At 44.8% G+C, this 13446-nt stretch overlaps 1 protein-coding gene across 1 annotated transcript in view; it reads right to left on the bottom strand.

Annotated features, from left to right (window-relative positions):
• b4galt6 (UDP-Gal:betaGlcNAc beta 1,4- galactosyltransferase, polypeptide 6) overlaps positions 1-8400 on the bottom strand; it is a 109209-nt gene extending 100809 nt beyond the window's left edge. The window contains exon 1 of the mRNA XM_063060157.1: positions 7926-8400. Coding sequence (XP_062916227.1) covers positions 7926-8034 — 109 coding nt within the window. The 5' untranslated portion in view covers positions 8035-8400. The remainder of the gene's footprint in view (positions 1-7925) is intronic.
• Positions 8401-13446: the final 5046 nt, after the last annotated feature.

Here is a 13446-nt window from a genome sequence, read left to right as displayed (position 1 = left end):
CAACTTTCCTGCCTCTTTCATAATTTTATATGTTTCTATAAGATCTCCTCTCATTCTTCTGAATTCCAGCGAGTACAGTCCCAGGTGCTTCAATCTCTCCTCATAGTTTAACCCCCCATCTCTGGAATCAACCTGGTGAACCTTCTCTAGACTGCCTCCAAAGCCAGTATATTCTTCCTCAAGTAAGGAGACCGGAACTGCATACAGTACTCCAGGTGTGGCCTCACCAGTACCCTGTATAGTTGCAGCATAACCTCCCTGCTCTTAAATTCAATCCTTCTAGCAATGAAGGCCAACATCTCACTTGCCTTCTTGATAGCCTGCTGCACCTGCAAACCTTTTGTCATTCATGCACAAGCACTCCCAAGTCCCTCTGCACAGCAGCATGTTGCAATTTTTACCATTTAAATAATATACTGCTCTTCCAGTTTTCCTTCCAAAGTGGATGACCTCGCATTTATCAACATTGTACCCCATCTGCCAGAACCTTGCCCACTCACTTAACCTATCTATATTTCTCCGTAACTTCTGCACAATTTTCTTTTCCACTCAATTTAGTATCAGCAAACTTAGATACGCTACATGTACTCAGTCGCCTCTTTCAGATCATTAATCCATATCGTGAACAGTTGCGAGCCCAACCCTGACCCCTACAGCACATCACTCACCACTGATTGCCAACCGGAGTAACACCTATGTATCCCAACACTCTGGTTTCTATTAGTTAACCAATCCTCTATCAATGCTAATACATCACCCCCAACTCTATGCATCGCTATTTAATGGATAAGTCTTTTACATGGCACCTAATGGAACGCCTTTTGGAAATCCAAGTAAATCAAATCCAAACACGAGGAAATCTGCAGATGCTGGAAATTCAAGCAACACACATCAAAGTTGCTGGTGAACTAGTGAACTGGTGAACACAGCAGGCCAGGCAGCATCTCTAGGAAGAGGTACAGTCGACGTTTCAGGCCGAGACCCTTTGTCAGGACTAACTGAAGGAAGAGTTAGTAAGAGATTTGAAAGTAGGAGGGGGAGGGGGAGATCCAAAATGATAGGAGAAGACAGGAGGGGGAGGGATGGAGCCAAGAGCTGTACAGTAGATTGGCAAAAGGGATATGAGAGGATCATGGAACAGGAGACCTAGGGAGAAAGAAAAGGGGGAGGGGAGGAAAACCCAGAGGATGGGCAAGGGGTATAGTGAGAGGGACAGAGGGAGAAAAAGGAGAGAGAGAAAAAGAATGTGTGTATATAAATATATAACAGATGGGTACGAGGGGGAGGTGGGGCATTAGCGGAAGTTTGAGAAGTCAATGTTCATGCCATGAGGTTGGAGGTTACTCAGACGGAATATAAGGTATTGTTCCTCCAACCTTCATCTTTACAGTAGAGGAGGCCGTGGATAGACATATCAGAATGGGAATGGGACGTGGAATTAAAATGTGTGGCCACTGGTTCCCCTCTATCCACTGTGCTCATTATATCCTCAAAGAACTCCAGTAAGTTTGTCAAACAGGACCTGCCTTTGTTGAGTCCATATTACATCTGCCTGAAGGATCCATTTCTTTCCCGATACCTCACTATTTCCTCTTTAGTAATAGCTTCAAGTATTTTCCCAACTACAGATGTTAAACTAACAGGCCTATAGTTACCTGCCTTTTGCCTGCTTCCTCTTTTGGGCAGTGCCATGACACTCGCCATCTTCCAATTCGCCGGACCCTGCCCAGCGCCCAGTGAATTTAGGTAAATTATCACCAAAGCCTCCACTATAACTTCTGCAATATCTTTCAGTACCCTGGGATGCATTTCATCAGGACTTTCCTTCAGGCTCACAAGTTTATCAGCACTACCTCTTTAGTGATAACTATTTTATCGAGGTCTTCACCTCCCATTGCATCCATAACATCTCTCTTTGGTATGTTAGACGTGACCTCCACCATGAAGACCAACACAAAATAGGCATTCAAAGCCTCTGCTATTTCCTCATTACCCAATATCAATTCCCCCTTCTTGTCCTCCAAGGAACCTGCGTTCACTTTAGACACCCTTTTCCACTTTACATAATTACAAAAACTTTTACTATCCGTTTTTATATTTTGTGCTAGTTTTTCATAATCTATCTTCCCTTTCTTTATTGCTTGCTTAGTGGTTCTTTGTTGCTTTTTAAAGTTTTCCTAATCTTCCAGTTTCCCACTACTCTTGGCAACTTTGTACACACCAGCTTTTAGTTTGATGTCTTATTTTATTTCCTTAGTTATCCAAGGCTGGCTCTCCCCACCCTTACTGCTCTTGCTTTTAACTGGAATATACTTTTGTTGAGCACCATGAAAATCTCTTCGAAAGTCTTCCACTGTTCCTCAACCGTCCCCCCAAATAGCCTGTGTTCCCAGTCTACACTAGCCAAATCCTCCCTCATCCCATTGCAGTCGCCATTGTTTAGGCATAATACACTGGTTTTCAATAGGAACTCAGTCATACTGTGATCACTCTTTCCAAGAGGATCCCTAATTTTACCAGTCTCATAGCACAGGACCAGCTCTAAGATAGCACGTTTTTTTTTATGCCATGGACCCCTACCATTAACCAAGGGGTTCATGAACCCCAGGTTGGGAACCCTTGAACTACACAGAATTAGCTTGTTATTACATCTCAAATCTGCAGGGGAAAAAAAACAGGTAAAGCACTTGGTCATCTTGATTACAGCCATCTCTGTGCTGTTGTGATGTCACAGAAGGCGCGGGTTGAGCATGAAAAGAAAGGAAATATAGTCTTTTAAACAGGTAAAGGAAATAAACAGCTTCAGTCTAGTTTCTGAGACCAGTTAATTATTAATGTCACTGAATAGGGGAATGATAACTTGGTAATTAGGAACTCAGCTGGTTATGGAAATAAAAGAAGGGGCAATGAAACTTGGAGCTTAGTGAAAGCTGAAAAACAGGAAAAATGTAAGAGTAAAATATCTAAAAAATATATACAAGAGATTTCCACCAATGCTAGAAATCTTGAGCATCACAAAATTCTGGAGGAACTTAGCAAGTCCGGCAGCATCTGCAGAAGGGAATAAACAGTTAACTTTTCAGGCAAGACCCTTTATCGGGACTGGAAAGAGGGGCAGAAGCCAGAACAAGGTGAGGGGTAGAGAAGTACAAGCTCTGGAAATGTTTACTGTTTATTTCCCTCCATAGATGCTGTCTGACATGTTGAGTTCCTCCAGCATTTTGTGTCTATTACCTGAGAAAAAAATTACTTTTGAGTTGGAAGCCAGGACAACAGATATTGGACAACAGAAACATCTGATTGCTGAGGAAGATTTGCACATTTGGGAATTAAGAAAAACTGATGAGCTCTTAATATCTGATATTAACTGTGGAATGGTATTGTTTGGAAAGAGGGAGATGGAAATAAAGTTATTAATGACAGACAAAAGGTGAACCTGAGTGTTTCCAGCCTTCCAAAGTAATCCTGGAATAAACTGCTGACTTTATTAGATCGCAAGGTAAGACCTTACATCTGTAGTGAAACCCCAGCAGCTATGTTGTAAAGTATCACAGGAAAGCAGGAATATTGTTTTACTTATAAGAGCTGTGGCATAATAGGTGGAACTACTGGTTTTAGCTCTAATGAACCGTGGTCAGAGTCTAAATCACTGACATACATCATGAATATTGTTGTTTTTCATGGCAGTGGCAAGGTGCAAGGTACAAAATTTACTGCAAGTGTATTTTTTTTTAAAGTGCAAAAGAAGAATAGCAAGTTGGTGTTCATGGGTGCATTTACTATTCAGAAACCTGATGGCAAAGGGGAAGAAGTTGTTCCTAAAATTTGAGCGTGGGTCTTCAAGCTCCTGTGACTCTTCCCTTATGGTACTGATGAGAAGAAATCATATCTCAAATGGTGAGGGTCCTCAATGATGGAAGATATCCTCAGTGGTGGGAGGGTTGTGTCTGTGTTGTAGCTGGTTGAACCTACAATCTTATACAACCTCTTCTGACCCTGCACATCGGAGCTTCCATAATAGTCATAATGCTCTCCACTGCACATCTGCAGATAATTGCTGGAATCTTTGGTGACATATCAAATGTCCTCAAAAGAAGGGAACTGGCATGCCTTTTTTGTGATTACATCAGTGTGTTGGGTCCCTGATCTTAAACATGACCTTGGGTGCAGTGTGCACAGAGTTGTTAGACACACGAGATAATGAATTGCTGGGCTACAGAGAAAGGGGAAAAGAAAAGGAAGGATGGGATTGTTCCAGCAAGAACGCAAATGGGCTAAATGGCCTCCTGCATTATATCCAGCAAGCAAATACAGTGGATTACTATTTCCAGTACAGCTCGCTAATTTTCATACTAAACCAAAGATTATATAGGACCTTAGAAGCTCTTATCCTTTAGCCATAATTTATTCTTACATAATGCAAATGATTAAGTTACTTAATTTAAAAGTACAGAAAAAGAGTGAATCATGGCCAAGTTATATAGGCCTCCATTGAGAAACATGAGAAGGAAATAGCAGCATGACTGCTGGTAACAAAAAAAAGCTTCCAGTTAATGAGGAATGAACAAAAGAATTGAAATACATGGTTTCTTCTTATTGTAATTTGAACCACCCCCTGTATATAGCTCCCTAATAACGGATGTAACCTGGGACATCATCCCCTCCTCAGAAAACATTGATAAAGAGTTAACTCGGGAACAACAAGCTTGTGAACTTGAGGCAGCGAGCCATAGGCAGACAAAATATAAAACTGTTATCAGGCCAACACAGTGCCAGGCAGCATAAAATAGATTGATACTTAGAGTGAGACATCTGTGATAATCAAGATCATTTCCAATCTTCCAGAATTCACCTTTTGCCAAGCACCTATGCTCCACCCACCAGAAAAAAATGGGATCTCCTGGTGGCCACCCATTTTAATTCTACTTCCCATTCCAACATGTGAGCTTATGGCCTTCTCTACTGCCGCAATGAGGCCACACTCAGGTTGGAGGAGTAACACCTTGTATTCAGTCTGGGTAGCCTCCAACCCGGGGGCATGAACATTGATTTCTTGAACTTCCGGTACCATTCCCAATTCTCTCACACCTTATTTCCTTACCTGCCCACCACCCCCCTTTGGTGTTCCTTCCTTTCTTCCTTGATCTACCCTCTCCAATCAGATTCACCCTTCTGCAGCTCTGTCTCTTTCACCAATCAACTTCCCAGCTCTCTACTTCAAGCCCCCTCCAAGTTTCACCTATCATCTACTACCTTGTATTTCTTCCTCCCATCCACCTTCTTACTCTGACCTCATCTTTTTACTCCAGTCCTGACGAAGGGTCTCGGCCCAAAACATCAACTTTTCTATAGATGCTCCCTGACCTGCTGAGTTCCTCCAGCATTTTGTGTGTGTTGCTCTTGGTTTCCAGTATCTGTAGATTTTCTCTTGTTTGAGATATTATGTAGTTAATGTCATGAGAGGTCTAATTTGCAAACAATACATTATCACAACTTCCATGAAATGAAAAATATGAATGAGGCCATTCAACTTAAATCTTCAGAGAGTTCTATGAATGAGATCATCTGTTTAAATGATGCTGCTAATGGGTAAATATTGGTCAAGTCATACTCTTTGTCTTACAAAGTCTTTTTTCCCCATTTGTTCAGTGGGTGTGGATGTCATTAGCAACAATATTTACTGTCTCTCACTAATAGCACTTGAACAGAGGAGGAAGTTAAGTCAACTGAATTGGAGAGTTAGGCAGATTCCCTTCAGTGAAGAACAGTGAAGACAGAATTTCAACATTCCAATGGTTTTGAGCTTGCCATCATCTATATTGCCATGTTCATAGATCAATGGTTCAGAACTTGGCTATTAGTCCAGCAATTTAACTGCTACACTGCCTTACCCAACTGTGTGACAGAATCCTTCATGTCAACCCATCTTCTTACTGATGAGACACTGCTGAACGTTAGTAAATCAGTAATACACTCATGTGTAAGCATGGATTGCACACTCAAGTTTTTGACTCGATTACAGGCTACCGAACCAGAAGCAAAACATTTAACAAGGTAATTTTGGAGGATTAAATTCCAGACTAATAGAGTTTACAAAAATTGCATGTCCAATAACTAAGATTAGTCTCCATTTATCACATAATCAAAGTCCCATAGCATTTCTCAACTCTTTTGCTGTTAGTAATGTTAATACATTTTAAAACGTGTAAAAGAACGATATATTTACATTTTTCATATTCAAAAAGTTTTAAGGTATATAAAGTCTCCAAGTACAATTTTAAATGGATACAACTTTTCAATACAGTGGATTCTGGTTAATAGGTTCATCAGTTAATCAGACAGCTGTTTGTTTGGGTTTTGTTAGATTTTGTTTAAAAACCTAATTAGATTTGTTTAAAAATCTAATTGAGAAAACAGCCAGGATTCCCTTCATTTATTTGGGACTCTATGCTGCTTAATTGAGGCAGGAAACTGTGGCCAAACAGTTTCTAAATAGTGGCAGTCGTGTGAACAGGTAGGTAATACAAAATGCTAGATGAAACCAGCAAGCCAGGCAGCATCTCTGGAAAAAAGTAGTCAACATTTCGGGCAGAGACCCTTTGGCAGGACTCAGCCCAAAACATCGACTATACTTTTTTTTCCCCATAGACGCTGCTTGGCCTACTGAGTTCCTCCAGAATTATGAGTGTGTTACTTGGATTTCCAGCATCTGCAGATTTCCAGGTAGGCAATAGGTGGACCAAGCAGCGAGAGGCTGCTGGGGAGAAGAGGAGGGTGAAATTGAGAGACAGAGGCAGATAGGTGATAGGTAGATTTGCACAAAGAAATGTAGTGTAGCGGTTAGCGCACACTATTATAGCTAGGGACATTCCAGAGTTCAGAGTTAATTTCTGGCACTCTTCTGAAGAAGCCCATGTACATCCCCGTGGAATGAGTGGGTTTTCTTCAGGCCCTCTGGTTTTCTCCCACACAGTCCAAAGACATACAGGGTAAACAACAGGAATTCTGCAGATGCTGGAAATTCAAGCAACACACATAAAAGTTGCTGGTGAACGCAGCAGGCCAGGCAGCATCTCTAGGAAGAGGTGCAGTCGACGTTTCAGGCCGAGACCCTTCGTCAGGACTAACTGAAGGAAGAGTCCTGACGAAGGGTCTCGGCCTGAAACGTCGACTGCACCTCTTCCTAGAGATGCTGCCTGGCCTGCTGCGTTCACCAGCAACTTTTACATACAGGGTAGTTTAGTTGGTCATTGTAAATTGTCCAGTGATTAAGTTGGGTTAATAGTGAGACAGGAGTCCGAGGGAACAATCCCTTACCCTTCCACTGATGCTACTCTACCTGTTGAGTTACTCCAGATTCCATCTACAGCCTCTTGCAATTACAACATTCTTTCCCTATACATTCTCCCAATTAAAAAAAGCAAGAAAACACCGAGTCAGCAAGACGTTTTACAAACCATTTTTTTTAAACTGCTGACTATTTTGGCTCAGTAAGTACAGTACTTAATAAAGCAGCACCGCCACAATTTCCTCGTGTTTCCGCCACAATCTTTGCACCATTCTACGGTTTTACACTTGTGAGTCTATTTATTACCATGCATTGTTCGCCTGGGGAACAAGGAATTCACATCGCACCTTGTTCGATACAAACTGAATTCCTCCGCCGACCAAGGCGATGTCTGCGCCTGATACAACTTCGCTGGTGAGCTTCCCCTTAACACAGTGCAACCTGCACATCACTGCTTCCCCTTGCAATGGGCTGCAACAATTAAAACACTGGCAGGCCAGCAAAAACCGTGTACTCTCGGGGAGGGACATCAAGTATGGCAATTAACTGGGAAGTGTCCCCCTTCCCCTCACGTACGCTGCAATAATAAAAACCTGCCCTGCGCATACCCCGGTAAGAGTGAGACCCCGGTGCTTACCTATTCCGGGCGCCACATAGATAAAATAGAGGCAGGAGGAGGAGAGGGAGAAGAGGAAGATGAAGGCGAAGAAGGAGCGGTTGGAGAGGCGCAGGACTTTCTTTAGCATGCTGCCAGACGGGTGTGGCCCAGCCCGTGGGTTACAGCCTAGAAGGCGACAACAGAGACGGGGCTGGGTGAGGAGGGGTTAATACTGCGGAGGGAGCGAGAGTGGGCAATCCGGCAGCATGTTGGCTGGAGCGACGGCAGGCTGGTCTTCTTCTTCTTCTTCTTCTTCTTCTTCTTCTCCTTCTCCTCCCCCCCCCTCCTCCTCCTCCTCCTCCTCTTTTTCTTCTCCCCCTCACCACCGGGGAAGGCAGAGAGCGTTCAGCCGCACACTCGGCGCCTTCCAGCGACCGGAGACGTCGTCTCCCCTGCCGACCTCGGGTTGATGGAGGGAGGAGGCGGAGTACCGGCCCGGTCGTCATAGAGACCCTCGCGAATTCGTGACCTCACAGAGCGCACGCTGACGTCGATAGTCCGCAGCTGTACGTACGCGCGACCGCCTTCGCTCCATTTTTTCGCAGCAGGGCAAGAGGCGCGCGCTTTCCGGGCCAGCGGTGACGAGGCGCGAGCACGTGATTAGCGTCGGGCGGTACCGGACGCTCAGGCGTACGGAGCCGTCATTCGTCCGATGACAGTTCCTGATTTGGGTTTGCATTTACCCAGGCATCCCAAGGTGTTAGACGAGATAACTTACTGTTCTGCATTATTGATCTAAAGTCCCGAGTTCGATTCCCACCATGCCATTTAAATTCAATACAACATAGAACAGTACAGCACGGGATGGGTCCACAATGACCCTATCAACCATGACATCAGTCCAATTCCAATGTACCTGCACATGGTCCATATCACTGAAGTTCATGTTTCTATCAAGAAGTTTCTTAAATATTACTATCACATCTGCTTACACCATCCTGGGCAGCTGTTGCAGGCACCCATCACTCTGTTAGGGGGTGGGGGAGCGGGGAGCGGGGAGACGTGCCTAGACACCTCAGGAACTTTCTCCTAGGGATAGCTTTGGTCTCCATGCACTGTCTACAAAATGTACTTTGAGTAATCTATGAAACATGGAGGCAGCACTGTTGATCTCTTGGGCAATAGGAACAGGATGCCACAATATCATAGCAACTCATAACCTCCCCTTCCTTTCTATCACAGCCAAACTGACTTGGATGTACAATGCCCTTCCTTCATCATCACTGAATTGATTTATTATGTTTTAAATTATTAGAAGCTAAGAAGATTAGCCTATGAGAAGACATTAAGATGCCTGGGATTATACAAGTTCAAGATAAATGATCATTCAACAATACATGAATAATGATGAATACAGCAAAATGAAACAATTCTCCTCTGGCATCAATAGTCATACAAAGCACATATAACAGAGCAGTGAATACAGAAAGGTATAGCCTAAATCCCGAAATTGAACAGATTGATGTGGCATGAATGTTGTTGGCAAAAACAAACTGTCAGCAGTCCACAGCCGAATGCACCAACGTATGCACACGATCCAGCCTATCTTCCACTGAGCGAGCACTGGAGAGCAGCACAGGCAGGAGAAGCTTGCCCCTAGTCCAGCGTAGATAAACAGAATCATAGATATCATCTCCATGGCATGAGGTTACCACGGAGGAATTTAAAAGAATGAGGGCGGATCTTAGAACATAGAATAGTACAGCACAGTACAGGCCCTTCGGCCCACAATGTTGTGCCGACCCTCAAACCCTGCCTCCCATATAAGCCCCCACCTTAGATTCCTCCATATACCTGTCTAGTAGTCTCTTAAACTTCACTAGTGTATTTGCCTCCACCACTGACTCAGGCAGTGCATTTCACACACCAACCACTCTCTGAGTAAAAAACCTTCCTATAATATCCCCCTTGAACTTCCCACCCCTTACCTTAAAGCCATGTCCTCTTGTATTGAGCAGTGGTGCCCTGGGGAAGAGGCGCTGGCTATCCACTCTATCTATTCCTCTTATTATCTTGTACACCTCTATCATGTCTCCTCTCATCCTCTTTCTCTCCAAAGAGTAAAGCCCTAGCTCCCTTAATCTCTGATCATAATGCATACTTTCTAAACCAGGCAGCATCCTGGTAAATCTCCTCTGCACCCTTTCCAATGCTTCCACATCCTTCCTATAGTGAGGTGACCAGAACTGGACACAATACTCCAAGTGTGGCCTAACCAGAGTTTTATAGAGCTGCATCATTACATTGCGACTCTTAAACTCTATACCTCGACTTAGGAAAGTTAACACCCCATAAGCTTTCTTAACTACCCTATCCACCTGTGAAGCAACTTTCAGGGATCTGTGGACATGTACCCCGAGATCCCTCTGCTCCTCCACACTACCAAGTATCCTGCCATTTACTTTGTACTCTGCCTTGGAGTTTGTCCTTCCAAAGTGTACCACCTCACACTTCTCCGGGTTGAACTCCATCTGCCACTTCTCAGCCCACTTCTGCATCCTATCAATGTCTCTCTGCAATCTTTGACAATCCTCTACACTATCTACAACACCACCAACCTTTGTGTCGTCTGCAAACTTGCCAACCCACCCTTCTACCCCCACATCCAGGTCGTTAATAAAAATCACGAAAAGTAGAGGTCCCAGAACAGATCCTTGTGGGACACCACTAGTCACAATCCTCCAATCTGAAAGTACTCCCTCCACCACCACCCTCTGCCTTCTGCAGGCAAGCCAATTCTGAATCTACCTGGCCAAACTTCCCTGGATCCCATGCCTTCTAACTTTCTGAATAAGCCTACCGTGTGGAACCTTGTCAAATGCCTTACTAAAATCCATATAAATGACATCCACTGCACTACCCTCATCTATATGCCTGGTCACCTCCTCAAAGAACTCTATCAGGCTTGTTAGACATGATCTGCCCTTCACAAAACCATGCTGACTGTCCCTGATCAGACCATGGTTCTCTAAATGCCTATAGATCCTATCTCTAGGAATCTTTTCCAACAGCATTCCCACCACAGACGTAAGGCTCACTGGTCTATAATTACCCGGACTATCCCTACTACCTTTTTTGAACAAGGGGACAACATTCACCTCCCTCCAATCCTCCGGTACCATTCCCGTGGACAACGAGGACATAAAGATCCTAGCCAGAGGCCAGCAATCTCTTCTCCCGCCTCGTGGAGCAGCCTGGGGAATATTCCGTCAGGCCCCGGGGACTTATCTGTCCTAATGTATTTTAACAACTCCAACACCTCCTCTCCCTTAATATCAGCATGCTCCAGAACATCAACCTCACTCAAATTGTCCTCACCATCATCAAGTTCCCTCTCATTGGTGAATACCGAAGAGAAGTATTCATTGAGGACCTCGCTCACTTCCACAGCCTCCAGGCACATCTTCCCACCTTTATCTCTAATCGGTCCTACCTTCACTCCTGTCATCCTTTTTTTCTTCACATAATTGAAGAATGCCTTGGGGTTTTCCTTTACCCAACTTGCCAAGGCCTTCTCATGCCCCCTTCTTGCTCTTCTCAGCCTCTTCTTAAGCTCCTTTCTTGCTTCCCTGTATTCCTCAATAGACCCATCTGATCCTTGCTTCCTAAACCTCATGTATGCTGCCTTCTTCCTCCTGACTAGATTTTCCACCTCACTTGTCACCCATGGTTCCTTCACCCTACCATTCTTTATCTTCCTCGCCGGGACAAATTTATCCCTTACATCCCGCAAGAGATCTCTAAACATCGACCACATGTCCATAGTACATTTCCCTGCAAAAACATCATCCCAATTCACACCCACAAGTTCTAGCCTTATAGCCTCATAATTTGCCTTCCCCCAATTAAAAATTTTCCTGTCCTCTTTGATTCTATCCTTCTCCATGATAATTATAAAGGCCAGGGAACAGTGGTCACTGTCCCCCAGATGCTCACCCACTGAGAGATCTGTGACCTGACCCGGTTCATTACCTAGTACTAGATCTAGTATGGCATTCCTCCTGGTCGACCTGTCCACATACTGTGACAGGAATCCATCCTGGACACACTTAACAAATTCTGCCCCATCTAAACCCTTGGAACTAATCAGGTGCCAATCAATATTACGGAAGTTAAAGTCACCCACGATAACAACCCCGTTATTTTTGCACCTTTCCAAAATCGGCCTCCCAATCTGCTCCTCTGTATCTCTGCTGCTACCAGGGGGCCTATAGAATACCCCCAGTAGAGTAACTGCTCCCTTCCTGTTCCTGACTTCCACCCATACTGACTCAAAAGAGGATCCTGCTACATTACCCACCCTTTCTGTAGCTGTAATAGTATCCCTGACCAGTAATGCCACCCCTCCTCCCCTTTTTCAAGCACTGAAATCCAGGAATATTGAGAATCCATTCCTGCCCTGGTGCCAGCCAAGTCTCTGTAATGGCCACTACATCATAATTCCATGTGTGTATCCAAGCTCTCAGTTCATCACTTTTGTTCCTGATGCTTCTTGCATTGAGGTACACAAATTTCAGCCCTTCTACCTTACTGTCTTTACACCGTTTATTCTGCTTCTCTTTCCTCAAAGCCTCTCTGTATGTTACATCTGGCTTTACTCCATGCACTTCTTTCACTGCTCTATCGCTCTGGGTCCCATCCCCCTTGCAAATTAGTTTAAACCCTCCAAAACCATGCTAGCAAACCTACCTGCAAGGATATTGCTCCCCGTCGAGTTCAGGTGCAACCCATCCAATCTGTACAGGTCCCACCTTCCCCAGAAGAGATCCCAATGATCTAAAAATCTAAAACCCTGCTCCCTGCACCAACTCCTCAGCCACGCATTCAACTGCCATCTCCTCCAATTCTTATCATCTCTGTCACGTAGCACTGGCAGCAATCCTGAGAACGTTACCCTTGAAGTCCTGTTCTTCAGCCTTCTGCCTAGTTCCCAAAACTCACACTTCAGGACCTCATCCCTCTTCCTGCCTATGTCATTGGTACCAACATGTATCACGACTTCTGGTTGCTTTCCCTCTCGTACCAGGATGTCGTGCACCCGGTCAGAGACATCCCGGACCCTGGCACCCGGGAGGCAACAAACCATGCGGGTGTCCTTCTCATGTCCACAAAATCTCCTTTCTGCTCACCTGACTGTAGAGTCTCCAATGATGACAGCTATCCTCTTCTCCGTCCCACCCTTCTGCACCACAGGGTCAGACTCAGTGCCGGAGGCCCTGCCACCGTGGCTCACACTTGGTCGGTCGTCTCCGCCGACAGTATCCAGGACGGTAAACTTATTATTCAGGGGAATGGCTACAGGAGTGCTCTGCACTACCTGTCTGCTCACCTTCGCTTTCCCCCCTCTGACTGTCACCCAACGACCTGCTTCCGACAGCCTAGGTGTGACTACCTCCCTGTAGCTCTCATCTATGACTGCCTCGTTCTCCCTTATGAGTCGAAGGTCATCCAGCTCCTGCTCCAGATTCCTTACACGGTCTTCCAGATCACCCAGCCGTAT

Source organism: Mobula hypostoma, chromosome 1 (genome assembly GCF_963921235.1).
Source record: "Mobula hypostoma chromosome 1, sMobHyp1.1, whole genome shotgun sequence".
Lineage (NCBI taxonomy): Eukaryota > Metazoa > Chordata > Chondrichthyes > Myliobatiformes > Myliobatidae > Mobula > Mobula hypostoma.
This window is presented reverse-complemented; position numbering and strand designations above follow the sequence as displayed.